Genomic DNA, 19,041 nt, shown 5'->3' on the forward strand with positions numbered 1-19,041 from the left:
TGGCACTATGACTGGTAAAGGGAGAGAGCTGGCTGACATGATGGAAAGAAGAAAGGTAGGCATACTGTGTGTGCAAGAGACCAGGTGGAAGGGGAGTAAGGCCAGGAGTATCGGAGGTGGGTTCAAACTCTTCTACCATGGTGTGAATGGGAGGAGTAATGGGGTAGGGGTAATTCTGAAGGAAGAGTATGTCAAGAGCGTGCTGGAGGTGAAGAGAGTGTCAGACAGAGTGATGAGTATGAAGCTGGAAATTGAAGGTTTATTGCTGAATGTTATCAGCGCATATGCCCCGCAAGTTGGGTGTGAGATGGATGAAAAAGAAGAATTCTGGAGTGAGTTGGACGACATGGTGGAGAGGGTACCCAAGGAGGAGAGAGTGGTGATTGGAGCGGACTTCAATGGACATGTTGGTGAAGGGAACAGAGGTGATGAGGAGGTGATGGGAAAGTATGGAGTCAAGAAGAGAAATGTGGAAGGACAGATGGTGGTGGATTTTGCGAAAAGGATGGAAATGGCTGTGGTGAATACATATTTCAAGAAGAGGGAGGAACACAGGGTGACGTACAAGAGTGGAGGAAAGTGCACACAGGTGGACTATGTCTTATGTAGAAGGCGCCATCTAAAAGGGATTGGAGACTGCAAGGTGGTGACAGGGGAGAACGTAGCTAGGCAGCATCGGATGGTGGTCTGTAGGAGGACTTTGGAGACCAAGAAGAGGAAGCGAGTGAAGACACAGCCGAAGATCAAATGGTGGAAGTTGAAGAAGGAAGACTGTTGTGTGGAGTTCAGGCAGGAGTTAAGACAGGCACTGGGTGGTAGTGAAGAGTTGCCAGATGGCTGGACAACCACTGCAGAAATAGTGAGGGAGACAGCTAGGAAGGTACTTGGTGTGTCATCAGGACAGAGGAAGGAAGACAAGGAGACTTGGTGGTGGAATGAGGAAGTACAGCAAATTATACAGAGGAAAAGGTTGGCAAAGAAGAAGTGGGATAGTAAGAGAGATGAAGAAAGTAGACAGGAGTACAAGGAGATGCAGCGTAAAGCAAAGAGAGAGGTGGCAAAGGCAAAGGAAAAGGCATATGGTGAGTTGTATGACAGATTAGACACTAAGGAAGGAGAAAAGGACTTGTACCGATTGGCTAGACAGAGGGACCAAGCTGCAAAGGATGTGCAGCAAGTTAGGGCAATCAAGGATAGAGATGGAAATGTGCTGACAAGCGAGGAGAGTGTGCTAAGAAGGTGGAAGGAATACTTTGAGGGGCTGATGAATGAAGAAAATGAGAGAGAGAGAGAAGGTTGGATGATGTAGGGATAGTGAATCAGGAAGTTCAGCGGATTAGCAAGGAGGAAGTGAGGGCAGCTATGAAGAGGATGAAGAATGGAAAGGCAGTTGGTCCTGATGACATACCTGTGGAGGCATGGAGATGTTTAGGAGAGATGGCAGTGGAGTTTTTAACTAGATTGTTTAACACAATCCTGGAAAATGAGAGGATGCCTGAGGAGTGGAGAAGAAGTATACTGGTACCGATTTTCAAGAACAAGGGCGATGTGCAGAACTGTAACAACTACAGAGGTATAAAGTTGATCAGCCACAGCATGAAGATTTGGGAAAGAGTAATAGAAGCTAGGTTAAGAGGAGAGGTGACGATCAGCGAGCAGCAGTATGGTTTCATGCCACGAAAGAGCACCACAGATGTGATGTTTGCTTTGAGAATGTTGATTGAGAAGTATAGAGAAGGCCAGAAAGAGTTGCATTGTGTCTTTGTAGATTTAGAGAAAGCTTATGACAGAGTGCCGAGAGAGGAGGTGTGGTATTGTATGAGGAAGTCAGGAGTTGCAGAGAAGTATGTAGGAGCGGTGCAGGATACGTATGAGGGAAGTGTGACAATGGTGAGGTGCGGTTGGAATGACAGATGGGTTCAAGGTGGAGGTGGGATAACATCAAGGATCGTCTCTGAGCCCTTTCTTGTTTGCAATGGTGATGGACAGGTTGACGGACAAGATCAGGCAGGAGTCTCCATGGACGATGATGTTCGCGGATGACATTGTGATCTGTAGCGAGAGTAGGGTGCAGGTTGAGGAGAGCCTGGAGAGGTGGAAGTATGCACTGGAGAGAAGAGGAATGAAAGTCAGTAGGAGCAAGACGGAATACCTATGCGTGAATGAGAGAGAGGACAGTGGAATGGTCAGGATGCAAGGAGTGGAGGTGACAAAGGCATTTGAGTTTAAATACTTGGGGTCAACTGTCCAAAGTAACGGGGAGTGCAGTAGAGAGGTGAAAAAGAGAGTGCAGGCAGGTTGGAGTGGGTGGAGAAGTGTGTCAGGAGTGATTTGCGACAGAAGGGTATCAGCAAGAGTTAAAGGGAAAGTTTACAAGATGGTTGTGAGACCAGCTATGTTATATGGTTTGGAGACAGTGGCACTGACGAAAAGACAGGAGGCGGAGCTGGAGGTGGCAGAATTGAAGATGCTAAGATTTTCACTGGGAGTAACGAAGAAGGACAGGATTAGGAACGATTATATTAGAGGGACCGCTCAGGTTGGACGGTTTGGAGACAAAGCAAGAGAGGCAAGATTGAGATGGCTTGGACATGTGTGGAGGAGAGATGCTGAGTATATTGGGAGAAGGATGCTGAATATGGAGCTGCCAGGGAAGAGGAGAAGAGGAAGGCCAAAGAGGAGGTTTATGGATGTGGTGAGGGAAGACATGCAGGTGGCTGGTGTGACAGAGGAAGACGCAGAAGACAGGAAGAAATGGAAACGGATGATCCGCTGTGGCGACCCCTAACGGGAGCAGCCGAAAGTAGTAGTAGTTATGTTTGTTAGATTAGCAACATGTGTTTTCTGTTTTGTTTTTCAGGTAATATTTTCACTTTTCAATTTTGCTATTCAAGTTGGACCATGTCTTTCTGAAGTTTAAATTGTTTTAATTGTTTTTATTATAGTTGTTAAAATGCTAATTTTGGTGTCAGTCATTTCCTAACAGACATACTAACATTTGCAATGAATGAATATCTAAATTAGGTATGTATCTTGACAGAATATAGAGTTTAAAAACCAGCGGTCATTTTGATCGCCCATGGTCATTTTAGGTAGATCTTACCGTAACTTTTTTTGTGCAATTGATCTAAAACTCATTTAATGCAAATATATGCAATTTTAGGAGCGGCAGGTCTGTATCTTTTTTTTCCCCACAAAGTTATTAAACTTTGAAAATCCAAAACTGTCATAATGGCCGTCTTGGTCGTTCTAGTTTAAGTGTGCTAGCTTTACTTTCCCCTCCTTGTGTGTGACCCGTCACCTCCCGACTTTGGTCCATATTTATAAAGCTTGGCAGTAAAAATCATTGTGTCATGAAACATCTATGCTGCGGTAATAAAAATATGCCTATTCATAAAAATAATGAATCAGTGGTTACCACTGTGGAGACACTCTATTGTGCATTATCGTCAGGGCTGGCCCTGCTGAAAAACCAATTAAAATCAAGATGTAAGTGAAGTGTTGTATATTCAACACCCCAAATCAACCACAGCCATGTGCAGACACAAAGGATAGCCAACTTGATCGGTCAGAAAAACCGACATTTTCGGCAGCAGCGCTCTGTATATTAACAGAGGAGGTTGTCATCTCTGATGTAAACTGTCTTTGTAATCTAACTGCTAGGTTTACCTCCTCTAGCAAACCGCCTTCTTCCTCATGCACTCCCAGTTCTACAACCGCACTGTTTGTTATTGATCTAAATCAGCTGGATGGAGACTGGGCCTAAGATATGGTACACGTAGGAAACTGAAAATGTACTCAATCAATCAATCAATCAAGTTGCATTTTATATAGCACTTTTCTAGCCACAACGGCCTGCAAAACATTGCCTCTTAATTTGGCTAGTAAGACCTGTTTCTAAATTAAAATTCAAAACACTGACAAGACATTACTCTTAGAGATATTTTGTGTGTTAATGAAACTTTTTTTTTAATGTAGGTTGTCATAAATTGGAAACTATATCGCCTTGCCAGAACAGGTTATATGTTAGCACAGCAGTGTGCTTCCATGAATTTCTTGTGGGACGTCAAATCATCAAAGAGAGGTAGTGTTGTTGAACTAGTGCAAGCTGTTAAAGTGAGGCGCTAATCCCCGTTAACAAATAGCGAAAATACCTACTGCCGCACTATTACCCACTGCCATGTAGGTATCCCTGCCAGTAAGGTTTATGACTGTGGGTATTTGCATGCCACAGTGTGGCTACTCACTGAGGTTCTGCAGCACACGGTCTCTCTCCAGCTGAGTGTCTCTGATCTTGTTCTGGAGCAGGATGAGCTTCTCTTCATACTGCAACTTGAGCATCAGCAGCCTCCGCTGGCTGTTCTCCAGCTCATCTATCAGCTTCTGTTTGATCTCTATCTCACAGGTCAAGTCTGCCAGGTCTGCCTGGAAGTTGGCTGGGGGGGGGTCCGTAGGGCCCAGAGAGGGGGTAAGAGAACAATCATTTCACACTGTGCTCTCGCACAACTGGAACTGGTAAGACTTTATTACAATAAATTTCCACTATAAAAATGTTCACTCACAATGTTTTATGTATATTCTCGCTGTAGTAGTTTAATTTCTGAACTTTTAATATTCTTTTTCAATTTAGGTTATTTTTAGAGTGGCTTATGAGGGTTTTAGTCAGCCTACAGAGAGGTGAGGGGGGTTTTTTCCCCCGAAAAGTGGACCTTTTATTGTGAGCACAGGATCCAGCCATCCATTATCCAAACCACTTATCCTGCTCTCAGGGTCGTGGATGTGAGCACAGGATACCTTATGCAAGCCACCCTTTGACCTTATGTGGCTACAAATACACAATACTTTATAGTATCCTAAAATATGAAATTTAGTAGAAGCATCACGAAATAATGGACATTTTGTTCCGAAGGTATCTGCTCTAGGTTTCATTGAACATGCTTTAGTTATACTTTTTGGACATTTCCTTTTTTGGGGAAGGGTGACCAACCAGCCCGACCCCACCTTGGCTACATCCATGCATATCTTGATCTAAAGGTAACACTTGATCACGTGTTTAGATTCCTCTAAATACTGTTTTGCACAATACCCAAAATCAGCTTTATTGATTGTGGAGGTTATTGAATTGTGTTTTTGAGGTTATTCTAACTTAAGGTTCACTGGCTCTCCCATACAATCTACAACTAATTGGCATTCAACAATGTACACACACCTGCAGAACAAATTTGGGTGATTAAGAAATGACTGGTGAATCCGACATCGATTCCTCTTACGCAGTTTAAGAATAAAATTTAACAAAAATGTAAGACTTTTTGCTTGAGGCCTATTGTCTTGTTGTTCTTACATAACTGGAGTGAGAAAAATATTGTGGAAGAGGGGTTTGGCTTTATTTTGGCTGAAGACGAGAGCCTGGAGTGACTCTACTGCATCAGCAGTACACCTGTTGTATTAGTAATAAACACACTACATAGGCTCTATCTTATAGGCGGTGAAAAGCGGCGCCTAGCACGTGCAAGTGTCTTTGCAAGACCGATGCGGTTGTCATTTTCCTGTCCAGCGCCCACATTATTTAAATAGCAAATGTACTTGCGCCTATCTGTCCATGGGAGCATTGATCTTAAAATAAGGTGTGGTCAGGTACATTGTTGGCGCATTGCTATCTTGAAGCACCTGAAAGCGACTGACCAACAAAAACCTGGTCTTAAAGTCAATGGCGCAGTATTTTTATGTGGTGTCCGAGCAAGAAAGTGTTGTGACGAGGCAGCGACATCAGCTCTGAGAAATGATTTCTCTGCCATCTTGGGGCACGGAAGACTTTGAGAGCATCTGATCAGGATCTTATGATGGGAAGAGGAGGTCATTACCAAAGATGAGTGCTGTTGGTTTGGCTTCACGGTGGGATGGCAAGCCACCTGAACACCGCTAGCCACCAACAGGGTAGCTGCAGTGACGGCAGGTGCCATTTTCACAGAAGGGCCCCGATCGAGACGTGTCGGAGGGATCAGCGTGTCATCAGACAGGGTCACGTAGCGGTTGGAGAGGCCTAGATGAGGAGGGGAGGCAGCCTCGTCCGAGCCTCTCTTGCAACCGCAGACCACCACTTTGGCCCAGGACAACTGGTGGTTAGGTGTTGAGCAGGTTAAAAGCTGTGGACATGTGGGGGGGTCCCACAGAACCGTGTCCTGAATGATTGCACTAAGACAGGCAAACCGTTTGGACTACCCAGAAGCCTTGTCCATGAAGCTGGTCCCCAGTTCCCCAGTTTCACTTATAGTGGCCAATTTGTACATGGAGGGAGTGGAAAAGAGGGCTCTGATGTCCTATCCAGGGACACCACCTAGCCACTGGTTCAGATTTGCGAATGACACCTGGGTTAAAATTAAATCTCAGGATGTACGACATTACACACACCAAATTCATTCTATGGACAACCACATCAAGTTCACCAGGGAGGATGTAAAAAATGACAAGTTAGCCTTCTTAGACTGTGAAATTGCAATTGTGCAATTGGTGATGGGGGACATTTGACTGATGTTTACAGTAAACCATCATCCACTGAAGCACAAACTAGGAGTCATTAGGATGCTGTACCACTGAGCTGACAACGTCCCCACCGACACAACGGCTGGGGAAGGGGAGAAATCCCACATTAAACAGGCCCTGGTTAAGTGTGGTTATCCTAACTGAGCGTTTGTCAAAGCCAGGAAGACACCCAAACAGTGTACCAGCCAATCGAAGAGAGGAGAAGGACAACAGCTATCTAAGCGTAAACCTGTGATGATTCTGTATGTGGCGGGAGTGTCAGAATAGTTGAGACGTGTATTTTCCAAATACTGCATCTCAGTTGTGTTCAATCTCAAAGAGGGAACGACCATCCCTGAACTGGGGGGGGGGGGGGGGGGGCTCTGAAAGAAAATCTGTTGCCATCTTACAATGCTGTGATTGTAATTATTCCCCAGTCCTCTGTTTACAATACACACGGCTATTATAACTCCAATAAATGGTCATGGCAATTTGCATATGAAACCGATCGCTGGTTTCGGTTGTAATGCAACTGTGCCGGTTTCAGTCGTTATGCAACTGTGCCGTTTATAAGGTTGGGGATACCTGTAGTCAGCTGAGACTGATGTAGGCATTTACATGATGGAAGAAACGTTTCCCTGATTAAACATTGTTTAAAATTCCGCTTCCAGTGTGGGAAGATGGCGGTGCGAATTCACATTTGCAGCAGCCTCACCCAGTACCAGTGTGGGAAGATAGCGGCGCAAATTCACATTTGCGGCGGCCTCACCCAGTACCATCCATGCAGTGTCTTTGTCCACGTCTGCATCTAAGTTTTGTCTTCGTTTGATGGCTGGGAGAGCTGGAGCTGGATTGGCTGGGAGGGCTTAGTCTGCTGCATTCTGTGGGCCCTGGGACAACGGCCTTGCCCTGAGTTGCGCCTGAGTAGGTGACACTGTGGGCGGTCTGACAGGATGCAGAGGTGGGGCAGGCTAGGCTAACTGCTAGCCCACACAGACCAGCAGTTTCAATAATGCCGAGGGCGGTCTGGCAGCAGCCTCGCCTGTCATTGACTGTGGCGTTTTTGATGTCGTTGTGTGGAGTGGGGGGGGGGGGGGTCGGGGGTGTCTGGCTGGGAGAGATGGCGCTGGATCGGCTGGGAGAGCTTGGTCTGCTTCATCCGGTGGGCCCAGTCACCACAGCCCCTGCATGGGGCTGCATCCAGGGAGGAGGCACCAGGGGTGGTCTAGCGGGGCATGGAGGGCAGGCTGGGCTGGCTGCTGGCCCGTGAGGCCCAGCGGTCGTTCGTTCCCTTGGACAGCGATTGTTTTGTTTAGTTTGGATATAAGTGTTAGTTTGGATATGTGTGTTCTTGTAGTTTTTGGATGTGTTTTTGTCTTTGTGTTGTACTGCTGTGGGCTAGGGGAAATGGCATTTCGTTTCATTTCATTTATGCAAGTACATGAAATGAAATGACAAAGTGTTCCTGATTCCTGATGCAACTCTGCCAATTTCAGTCGTTATGCAACTGTGCCGTTTATAAGGTTGGGGACACCTGAAGTCAGCTGAGACCGATGAAGGCACTTAGATGATGGATGAAACAGTTCCCTGGTTAAACAGTGGGGGATTAAACAGTGTGTCCAGATGAACTTATTCAACTTTCTGGGACCGCTATTAGAATAGCAATCCACCAGGGTGAAAGCGCACCTGACTTTTAAAGGGAAGAGGAGATGACATTTTGATTGGTTTATTTCATGTTACACCCAAAACACACCTATGAACGCCTTTGAACCATGTGCTTTACTTTGGGCTCAGACTCCACTGTCCAACTAGCAAAAGTGGATTTGAACCCACCCTAAATGCACTCGCACCATGTGCTTTAGACCATGCGTTTAGATCATTAAAAAATAGCCCTCTATGTTTTTCACTTCCATGTAGAAAAACCTGGAATCAAGTCGGCATTAGTTTTAATGGTGGCAGCGTAATGGTGATAAAGTGGTCTGTGAATGGTTTGAGTATATATTGTGTTGGAGTCAATAAATCTAGTGCCTTGAGTCAAAGTCTGTCAGAGCATACATCATTTCCCAACAACTCATGGCAAATACCTTTCTCATCTGAATCAGACTCCGAATCCACCTGGCTCTCGTCACTGTCAAACTCCTCCTCTTCCTCCCTGCCTTCCTCTTCATCCTCCCCCTCATCATCATCACAGCCACTCTCCTCCTGCAGTGGAGACATCATATCCTAGACGTATGCACATAAACACACACACACACACACACACACACACACACACACACACACACACACACACACACACACACACACACACACACACACACACACACACACATATATATATGAGACTTGCATCCACTGTTTGTTTTTGCTATGATAATTTTTACCAAAAACCTCTTTTACCTCAGTGCAGTTGTCATCTGAATCAATCTCTCCGTTCTGGCCATTCTGGCCATTTTGTCCATTCTGCCCGTTCTCTCCATTCTCGTAAGGCTGGAGCTTCACTCTTTTCTTAACGCCTTTCTCCAACTCTGGACTGCAAGAAGAGAAAAGCTATTAGTCCAGTCAAGTCACAACTGCTATACAAAGTAAACTATCATTATTCCCATATGATGGACAATTCCATCAAATTTGCCTACCATATACAATGGATTTTGTTCTTAGGTTTGTACACCGTACTTGGTTTTCTGTAAATTACCGTGATAAAAACCTTCTGTCTTTCCAATGTGACTGAAACATCATCGGTTCCATACATCCATTAAATTTGGGCTTTGGGAGCATTGCCAAGTGACGGGTTCATAGCAAAATCAGACCAGCAAAGTCATTAGCAAAGACCTCTTTAGCTCATCCCCCGCTCTCTCTCTTTGCCTTCAGCTTATCTCAGTTTATTGCCCATCCTATTCATCCCCTCATTAACGACTCTCCAGTTCATCATCTGCCCCATCTCTCTCTTTCACCGTCCCTTGGTCCTTGCTCCATCAAAGCTAAATTAGTCTGTTAGGCTTCGCATGTGTCTGTGCCCTTTCTAACCAATACGACCACAACGCCAAATGAATTAGACCATCCTGTGCCCATGCCGGCATTGCTAAAAAGCCCTGGCCACATCCCAATTCCATTCAAATGCCATCTTCCCATAAGCCCTAATCGACTTGTGAGGTGCCTCCCCATGTAAGAGGGAACAGAACGAGGAAGGAAAAGTGTGTGCGAGTGTTATGGCAGAAGAAGAAAAAAACTGATTAACTCATTTTGGTTTTTCTAGCTCTCCAAAGAGTGCAGAGACAAGGGTGTGGCAGGAGATCACATTGGAATCAAGTTACAGTTTTTGGAGATGCAAGTGCTGGGGAGACTAAAGGAGTTGTGTCTTGAATTTGTAAATTATCCATCCATGCATCCATTATCCAAACCGCTTATCCTGCTCTCAGGGTCACAGGGATGCTGGAGCCTATCCCAGCGATCATTGGGTGGCAGGCGGGGAGACACCCTAGACAGGCCGCCAGGCCATCACAGCCCCCCACCACCCCCCCACACCACACCCCACCCCACCCCACACACACACACACACACACACACACACACCTAGGGACAATTTAGTATGGCCGATTCACCTGACCTACATGCCTTTGGACTGTGGGAGGAAACTGGAGCACCCAGAGGAAACCCACACACACACGAGGAGAACATGCAAACTCCACACAGAGGACGACCCCTAAGGTTGGACGACCCCGGGACTCAAACCAGGACCTTCTTGCTGTGAGGAGACCACACTAACCACTGCGCCACTGTGCCACCCTTGTAAATTATGTATTTTTTTATTTTCTAATCAGAGAATCTATGAGTGAATCAATTTCTGTTGAGTTTTATTGTAAATCTAGTTACAATCTTTTGTAATCAAGGCCGAAACACACACACACACACACACACACACACACACACACACACACACACACACACACACACACACACACACACACACACACACACACACACACACACACACACACAAACACACACAATCAAAACCCTTGTCTGCCTTTCACCTCACCTCATCCTTCTCTGTCTCCTCTCCTTCTTTTTCAGTCTCTCAATGTCCAGCTTGGCCCGTCGGATAACGTCCGTCATCTCGGCCTCCATGGACATGGTGGCGGGGGAGGAGCCAGGAGGGTGACCTGGAGCGGGGCTCAGTGTGGACGTGGGGAATGCAGAGCGAGAAGAGAGTCGAGACACCTGACGCCGGAGGGACTCGTTCATGGCCTCGCTCTCCAGGAGCTTCGATCTAAAAGATGAGGTGGGGCAGAAGAGAAAACTGGAGAGTAAAATGCATGTCTTTCACTTTTCTTTTTTTTTTAGGATCTCCCTGGTGGTTTTAATGCAACCCTTTTAACAATGTTCCAGGCATCTGGGTGGCGTAGCAGTCTATTTCGTTGCCTACCAACACGGGGATCGCTGCTTCAAATCCCCATGTTACCTCCAGCTTGGTTGGGCGTCCCTACAGACACAATTGGCCATGTCCGTGGGTGGGAAGCCAGATGGGGGTATGTGTCCTGGTCACTGCACTGGTCGTGGCGCCTGTTCGGGGGAACTGGGGGGAATAGCGTGATCCTCCCATGTGCTAAATCCCCCTGGCAAAACTCCTCACTGTCAGGTGAAAAGAAGCGGCTGGCGACTCCACATGTATCAGAGGAGGCATGTGGTAGTCTGCAGCCCTCCCCAGATCGGCAGAGGGGGGTGAAGCAGCAACCGGAAGGCTCGGAAGAGTGGGGCAATTTGTCGGATACAATTGGGAGAAAAAATGTTCCAGTTAAATTATCACATCCCAGTGCAATTTTTTGAGTGTGTTAATGATGATATATATACCTATGCAGATGACATACCTATACAGATGAAAATTAATTTTGTAACCTTCAGTCCAATTTAAGTCAGATATTTATTAGTGTTTTTGGGTGAAATCAAGAATGGAAGGAAGGCATTTATAGGTTTCAAATACATTAATTCTTCTGTCAGCTTGTTCCCTGATTTTCAGGAGCCGCAACAGCGGATTTTATAGTTTCCATCGGTACCATGTGAGGGCACAGCACCAATGGCAGCTGTTGTTAACCTGGGCCTTGACTGATCCTTTATGGTCTTGTTAATCCACATACTGATTTGGCAAAATTTTATGTTGGACGCCCTTCTTGACACAACCGCTAACCCTCTGGATGGGGGTGCAGGTAAAGCGCTCGATGCCATCCCAGTATTCATGGACTTGCAGCCACTCCTGTCGCCATTTTCAAATAAATTAATGTTTAAGTAAATACTTGCTTTCAGTGAGTCTCAGCACACCCATATTTTGAAAAAATGTAAAAAAAAAAAAAAAAAAAGTGGAGTGGGAATTAAGAGGCAATCGAGTCGAGGCTGAAGGTGGAAGTATAGTGGAATACCATGCCCCGGCTCGTTGGTTAAAAATTATTTATTACTTTTCTATTATTTTACTGGTTTAACGCATTGTACCCTACGTGTGCCGGCAGGTTTTTGATGCCCTCATATGATGTCAGTAAATCAGATCAAATTGTAATTTGCATTTTACCTCGAAAGAAAGAGAAGCACTGACTTTCTCCTTTAATTCACTCGTGATCCATTCTCACTTTTTTGTTGAATTTATCACCAGTTTTACCAGCTCAATCGTTTTTATCCCCCTAGGGAAATATATCAATACGTTTTTAGCTCAAAAAATAAATTTAATTAATGGTTTACCTCTCTAAAAGGCATCTACCTCTTTAAAAACAGCCATTTATCAATTAATGTAATAATTCCTTGCAGCTATTTTTAGGTGTAAAATGGATCAATGCAGCAATGAAAAAAGTAAGACGAAGGGCAAGAAGGTGGTAAAATCAAAATATGATTGCGGTCCAATTTCTAAGTAAGTGACACTGAAATTATTTAAATGCAGTTTGGGAATATGGTAAAATGCTTGAGAGTTACATATTGAAAAGTAGTCTCTGGGTTATAACAGAGTGCAGCATGCACAGGCTTGGCAATATTTGAGGCCATACCTGATCTCCTCCACTTCCCTGATGTAGTTCTGGATCAGAGCCCCAATCTCCTCGTTGCCCTCACCTAGGGTTCCAAAACACAATAAAGGTAACAGAAAAAGGTCACAGAATCCTCGAAGGTCTGTTCAAATTTAAACATATCCCTGTGATTCCTTCATGTAAAAGTGCTGTATCTTTAATGAGGAAGTGGAAAAAATTCCAGGAATGCAGACAAGTTGTTTTCACTCTTTTAAATCTAACAGGTAAAAGAAGGTAGCATTCAAATAATTAAAGAAATGATGTATGTCTTTGTACGTACTTGATTTGGTAAGCAGTGTGCTGACCTCATTGGCCAGCAGCTGTGTGACGCGGGTGTTGAGATGCTCAATGGTCTCTTGCATGGCCTTTACCCTGAGTCGCAGTGTGTCATTTTCTCTCTGCAGCATGGCATTTTCCTGGTACAGGTCACTGAAGCCCTCCGAACCATCCTCACCTGCCACACGCTTCCCCTGCACAGAGACAAGCAACCAATCAGCACAGTTAATGAGGATGGTGGCCTCAGCCTTGCATCGTGGGAAAAAGGATTGCCTTTATCCATAAGGGAAGAATTTTAATATTTTAAGTACATAAGTTTTTAACATTTTAATCTTCAAATAATGACCTTATATCTTGGTATATTTTACTCTTCAAAAAACCGATTACATAAAGTAATTCTTCCACTGCAGAAATGTGTTCGTGTAGGACTGGCACATTAATCCTTGTCTAGGCCTCCTCAAGTAATGCTCTCTGAGGAATGAGATAATGTGACTTTTTGAAATATTTCAAAATCCAGCTTAACCTTTTTATGCAGGGCCCAAACAACCAACTAACCATATATATATATATATATATATATATATATATATATATATATATATATATATATATATATATATATATATATATATATGTGTGTGTGTGTGTGTGTGTGTGTGTGTGTGTGTGTATGTCTGTATATATATATGTGTGTGTGTGTGTGTGTGTATATATATATATATATATATAAGAAAGATGTAGGATAAACACTTTAATACATTGCAGTACAAGATTGTTTCATGTGTCACACACTCATCAGCTGCCAATGTGATAAAACAAGAACGAACAAATACAGTCAATAAATACTACGTTGCCCCGCGTCATGCCTCTAGTTACAGTGGACAGCAAACCAATGAGAAGCAAGAAGTTACATGAACATTTTTGAAAAATTACAATCAATGGGGTAGGTAGTTACGATGCACAGCAACCAATGGGGGGATAGAAAACATTACAACCAATGGGGTAGGGGGTTGGGGCTTGTTTTGAAAAAGCAAGGATTTAAAGGGCCAGGGCAGTGTTGAAAAAGCACACAAAATATTAAAATATAACAAGATAACATCAAATGAGGTACTTAACATATATCATATAGCAGAGTGGTGCTGGGGCACAGTTGGAAGGGCAGACAGTAAAAATATAAAAATATAACATCTAATAAATGTCACATGTGTATCATCTAATGGAAGGGGGATAATAAAGACATTGGTTTACTTGTAATTGCAAAGGAGATGTTTTTTTCTATGTCTACAGCCGATGGCCAATTCTACTGTTCAAGGTGGACATCTCAGGCTTGCAAATAATAAAATATTTCTCTGCCAAGCACAGGTTACATCTTTTGCCGCTAATTGAATATGCATTGTTCTTCGTGAGGATTTTCCATGAAATAGAATAAGTAATATTCTTGTTTACCAATGACCAAATGTGGCGGCTTAAGATCGTTGCATTTCCTGCATGCTCATTCCTGAAGCTATTCATATGGGAGTTAAACCTAATTTTCAAAGGGCCCTCTGTTAGTCCAGTGTAAGTGTCCACTTTGTAGTTGTCTTCTCTTGAAAGTGAGACTCATTTGTTGTGCACTTTTATCAACACCATTGATGGTTTCCGGAAAAGAAGAAAAATGCTATGTACATTATATATATATACACATATATATACACACATTATATTTATATGTGTGTGTGTGTGTGTGTGTGTGTGTGTGTGTGTGTGTGTATGTGTATAAAAAAACAAAACAGACTTGCCTTAGATATGATATTGGCAGAGATGGGAGGTGTTTGTGCAATGTTCGGCAATGTTTGTTGTACATTCATTCCCAACACTGCACCCGCGGGTTCTTTCACTAAAGCCATGGGCAAACTAGATGAATTGGCAAATGAGATGAAGCAAAAGGCGGGCCACGGCATGTGGGGCCTCGATTGGTTTGATAACATCTTTAGTGTATGGGGAGCACTTTTTGCAAAGATAGCTTTAGGCTGCACCATATGTCTTCTTGCTACTGGAATAATGTTGTGTTGTGTCATACCTTTTTTAAGGTCAGCCATCATTAGCTTGGCCCACCCCTCTACCCAGTTCAAATGTACCAATGTTCTAACCGTAGATTGGCCCATCCCCCTATCCTGAAATTGAACACCGCACATAGAACAGAGGCAACCGGTATAAATAAGGATGTTTACTGTAACGATGTCAGCAGCTGATGAGTGCATTGAGCACGAAACAAGCTTGTTCTGCCATTTAACAACTTTGAACTGTAAAAAAAAAAAAAATCTTTCCTCCTGAATTGTTGAGCTTTCATTGCAACATCCTGTGGACATATATATACACTGCTCAAAAAAATAAAGGGAACACCTAAAAACACAATATAGACCTCGATGAATGAAATATTTCAGCTGAAAATCTTTATTTATTAGACAGAGGAATGTGTTTAGAGCAAAATAACCTAAGAATGATCAATGGAAATCAAAATCATTAGCCCATTAAGGTCTGGATTCAGAATCATACTCAAAATCAAAGTGGAAAATGAGAACATAGGCTGATCCAACTTCTGTGGAAATTCTTCAAGACGATTCAAAATGAGGCTCAGTAGTGTGTGTGGCCTCCACGTGCCTGTATGCACTCCCTACAACGTCTGGGCATGCTCCTGATGAGACGACGGATGGTCTCCTGAGGGATCTCCTCCCAGACCTGGATCAGGGCATCGGTCAACTCCTGGACAGTCTGTGGTGCGACATCGCGTTGGCGGATGGTACGAGACATGATGTCCCAGAGGTGCTCGATTGGATTCAGGTCTGGGGAACGTGCAGGCCAGTCCATAGCATCAATGCCCTCGACATACAGAAACTGCTGACACACTCTGGCCACATGAGGACGAGCATTGTCATGCATGAGCAGGAACCCAGGGCCCACTGCACCAGCATATGGTCTGACAATGGGTCCGAGGATCTCATCCCGGTACCTAATGGCAGTCATGGTACCTCTGGCTAGCACGTAGAGGTCTGTGCGGCCCTCCAAGGATATGCCTCCCCAGACCATCACTGACCCACCGCCAAACCGGTCATGCTGGAGGATGTTGCAGGCAGCAGAACGTTCTCCACAGCGTCTCCAGACTCTCTCACGTCTGTCACATGTGTTCAGTGTGAACCTGCTCTCATCTGTGAAGAGCACAGGGCGCCAATGGCGAATCTGCCAACCAAGATGTTCTCTGGCAAAGGTCAATCGGGCTGCACGGTGTTGGGCTGTGAGCACAGGCCCCAATTGTGGATGTCGGGCCCTCATACCATCCTCATGCATTGTTTCTCACTGTTTGAGCAGAAACCTGCACATTAGTGGCCTGTTGAAGGTCGTTTTGTAGGGCTCCGGCAGTGCTCCTCCTGTTCCTCCTTGCACAAAGGACCAGATAGCGGTCCTGCTGCGGGGTTGTTGTCCTCCTGCGGCCCCCTCCACGTCTCCTGGTGTACTGGCCTGTCTCCTGGTACCTCCTCCATGCTCTGGACACTGTGCTGGGAGACACATCAAATCTTCTTGCCACAGCACGCATTGATGTGCCATCCTGGATGAGCTGCACTACCTGAGCAACTTCTGTAGGTTGCAGATACCGCCTCATGCCACCTCTAGTGGTGAGGGCACTAGCAAAATGAAAAACTAACCAAAGATCGGCCAGAAAAGATGAGGACAGGCAAATGGTCTGTGGCCACCACCTGCAAATCCATTCCTTTTATAGGGGTTGTCTTGCAAATTGTCTAATTTCCACCTGGTGGAAATTAGACAATTTACCAACAGGTGAAATTGATTCACAAATCAGTGTTGCTTCCTAACTGGACAGGTTGGTATCTCAAAAGTGTGATTGACTTGGAGCTACATTGCATTGCTTATGTGTTCCCTTTATTTTTTTGAGCAGTGTATATACAGTGCATCCGGAAAGTATTCACACCCCTTCTCTATCCCCACATTTTGTTATGTTACAGCCTTATTCCAAAATGGATTAAATTCCTTTTTTTTCTCATCAATCTACACACAATACCCCATGACAAAGTGAAAAAGGTTTTGTAGAAATTTTTGCAAATTTATTAAAAATAAAAAACTGAAATATTGCATGTACATAAGTACCCTTTACTCAGTACTTGGTTGAGGCACCCTTGGCAGTGATTACAGCCTCAAGGCTTCTTGGGTATGAAGCTACAAGCTTGGCACACCTATATTTGGGGTATTTCTCCCATTCTTCTCTGAAGATCCTCTCGAGCTCTGTAAGGTTAGATGGGGAGTGTCACTGCACAGCTATTTTCAGGTCTTTCCAGAGATGTTCAATGGGGTTCCAGTCTGGGCTCTAGCTGGGCCACTCAAGGACATTCACAGACTTGTCCCGAAGCCACTCCTTTGTTGTCTTGGCTGTGTGCTTGGGGTCGTTGTGGTGTTGAAAGGTAAACCTTCGCCCCAGTCTGAGGTCCTGAGCGCTCTGGAGCAGGTTTACATCAAGGATCTCTCTGTACTTTGCGCCATTCATCTTTCCCTCGGTCCTGACTAGTCTCCCAGTTCCTGCCGCTGAAGAACATCCCCACAGCATGATGCTGCCACCACCATGCTTCACTGTAGGGGTGGTATTAGCAAGGTGATGAGAGGTGCCTGGTTTCCTCCAGACGTCACGTTTGGCATTCAGGCCAAAGAGTTCAATCTTGGTTTCATCAGACCAGAGAATCTTATTTCTCATGGTCTGAGAGTCCTTTAGGTGCTTTCTGGCAAACTCCAAGCGGGCTGTCATGTGCCTTTTACTGAGCAGAGGCTTCTGTCTGGCCACTCTACCATAAAGGCCTGATTGGTGGAGTGCTGCAGAGATGGTTGTCCTTCTGGAAGGTTCTCCCATCTCCACAGAGGAACGCTGGAGCTCTGTCAGAGTGACCATCGGGTTCTTGGTCACCTCCCTGACCAAGGCCCTTCTCCCCCGATTGCTCAGTTTGGCTGGGCAGCCAGCTGTAGGAAGAATCCTGATGGATCCAAACTTCTTCCATTTACGAATGACGGAGACCACTGTGCTCTTTGGGACCTTCAAAGCTGTAGAAATTTTTTTGTACCCTTCCCCAGATCTGTGCCTCGATACAATCCTGTCTCGGAGGTCCACAGACAATTCCTTTGACTTCATGGCTTGGTTTCTGCTGTGACATGCACTGTCAACAGTGGGACCTTATATACACTCACCTGCCACTTTATTAGGCACATCTGTCCAACTGCTCGTTAACGCAAATTTCTAATCAGCCAATCACATGGCAGCAACTCAATGCATTTAGGCATGTAGACATGGTCAAGACGATCTGCTGCAGTTCAAACCGAGCATCAGAATGGGAAGAAAGGTGATTTAAGTGACTTTGAACGTGGCATGGTTGTTGGTGCCAGACGGGCTGGTCTGAGTATTTCAGAAACTGCTGATCTACTGGGATTTTCACGCACAACCATCTCTAGGGTTTACAGAGAATGGTCCGAAAAAGAGAAAATATCCAGTGAGCGGCAGTTCTGCGGGCGAAAATGCCTTGTTGATGCCAGAGGTCAGAGGAGAATGGCCAGACTGGTTCGAGCTGACAGAAAGGCAACATGTCGAACCTTGAGGCAGATGGGCTACAGCAGCAGAAGACCACACCGGGTGCCACTCCTGTCGGCTAAGAACAGGAAACTGAGGCTACAATTCGCACAGGCTCACCAAAATTGGACAATAGAAGATTGAAAAAAGTTGCCTGGTCTGATGAGTCTCGATTTCTGCTGCGACATTCGGATGGTAGGGTCCGAATTTGGCGTCAACAACATGAAAGCATGGATCCATCCTGCCTTATATCAACGGTTCAGGCTGGTGGTGGTGGTGTAATGGTGTGGGGGATATTTTCTTGGCACACTTTGGGCCCCTTAGTACCAATTGAGCATCGTGTCAACGCCACAGCCTACCTGAGTATTGTTGCTGACCATGTCCATCCCTTTATGACCACAGTGTTCCCATCTTCTGATGGCTACTTCCAGCAGGATAACGCGCCATGTCATAAAGCTCGAATCATCTCAGACTGGTTTCTTGAACATGACAATGAGTTCACTGTACTCAGATGGCCTCCACAGTCACCAGATCTCAATCCAATAGAGCACCTTTGGGATGTGGTGGACCGGGAGATTCGCATCATGGATGTGCAGCCGACAA

General features: G+C 45.0%; 1 protein-coding gene across 1 annotated transcript in view; it reads right to left on the minus strand.

Annotated features, from left to right (window-relative positions):
- The window catches only part of kif21b (kinesin family member 21B), a 117,210-nt gene that overhangs the window by 34,245 nt on the left and 63,924 nt on the right, over positions 1-19,041 (minus strand). Inside the window, 7 exon segments of the mRNA XM_056301305.1 lie at positions 4,248-4,436; positions 8,158-8,160; positions 8,604-8,721; positions 8,920-9,052; positions 10,565-10,789; positions 12,546-12,609; positions 12,844-13,033. Of these exon segments, the coding sequence (XP_056157280.1) occupies positions 4,248-4,436; positions 8,158-8,160; positions 8,604-8,721; positions 8,920-9,052; positions 10,565-10,789; positions 12,546-12,609; positions 12,844-13,033 (922 nt within the window).

Source organism: Lampris incognitus, chromosome 2 (genome assembly GCF_029633865.1).
Source record: "Lampris incognitus isolate fLamInc1 chromosome 2, fLamInc1.hap2, whole genome shotgun sequence".
Classification (NCBI taxonomy): Eukaryota; Metazoa; Chordata; class Actinopteri; order Lampriformes; family Lampridae; genus Lampris; species Lampris incognitus.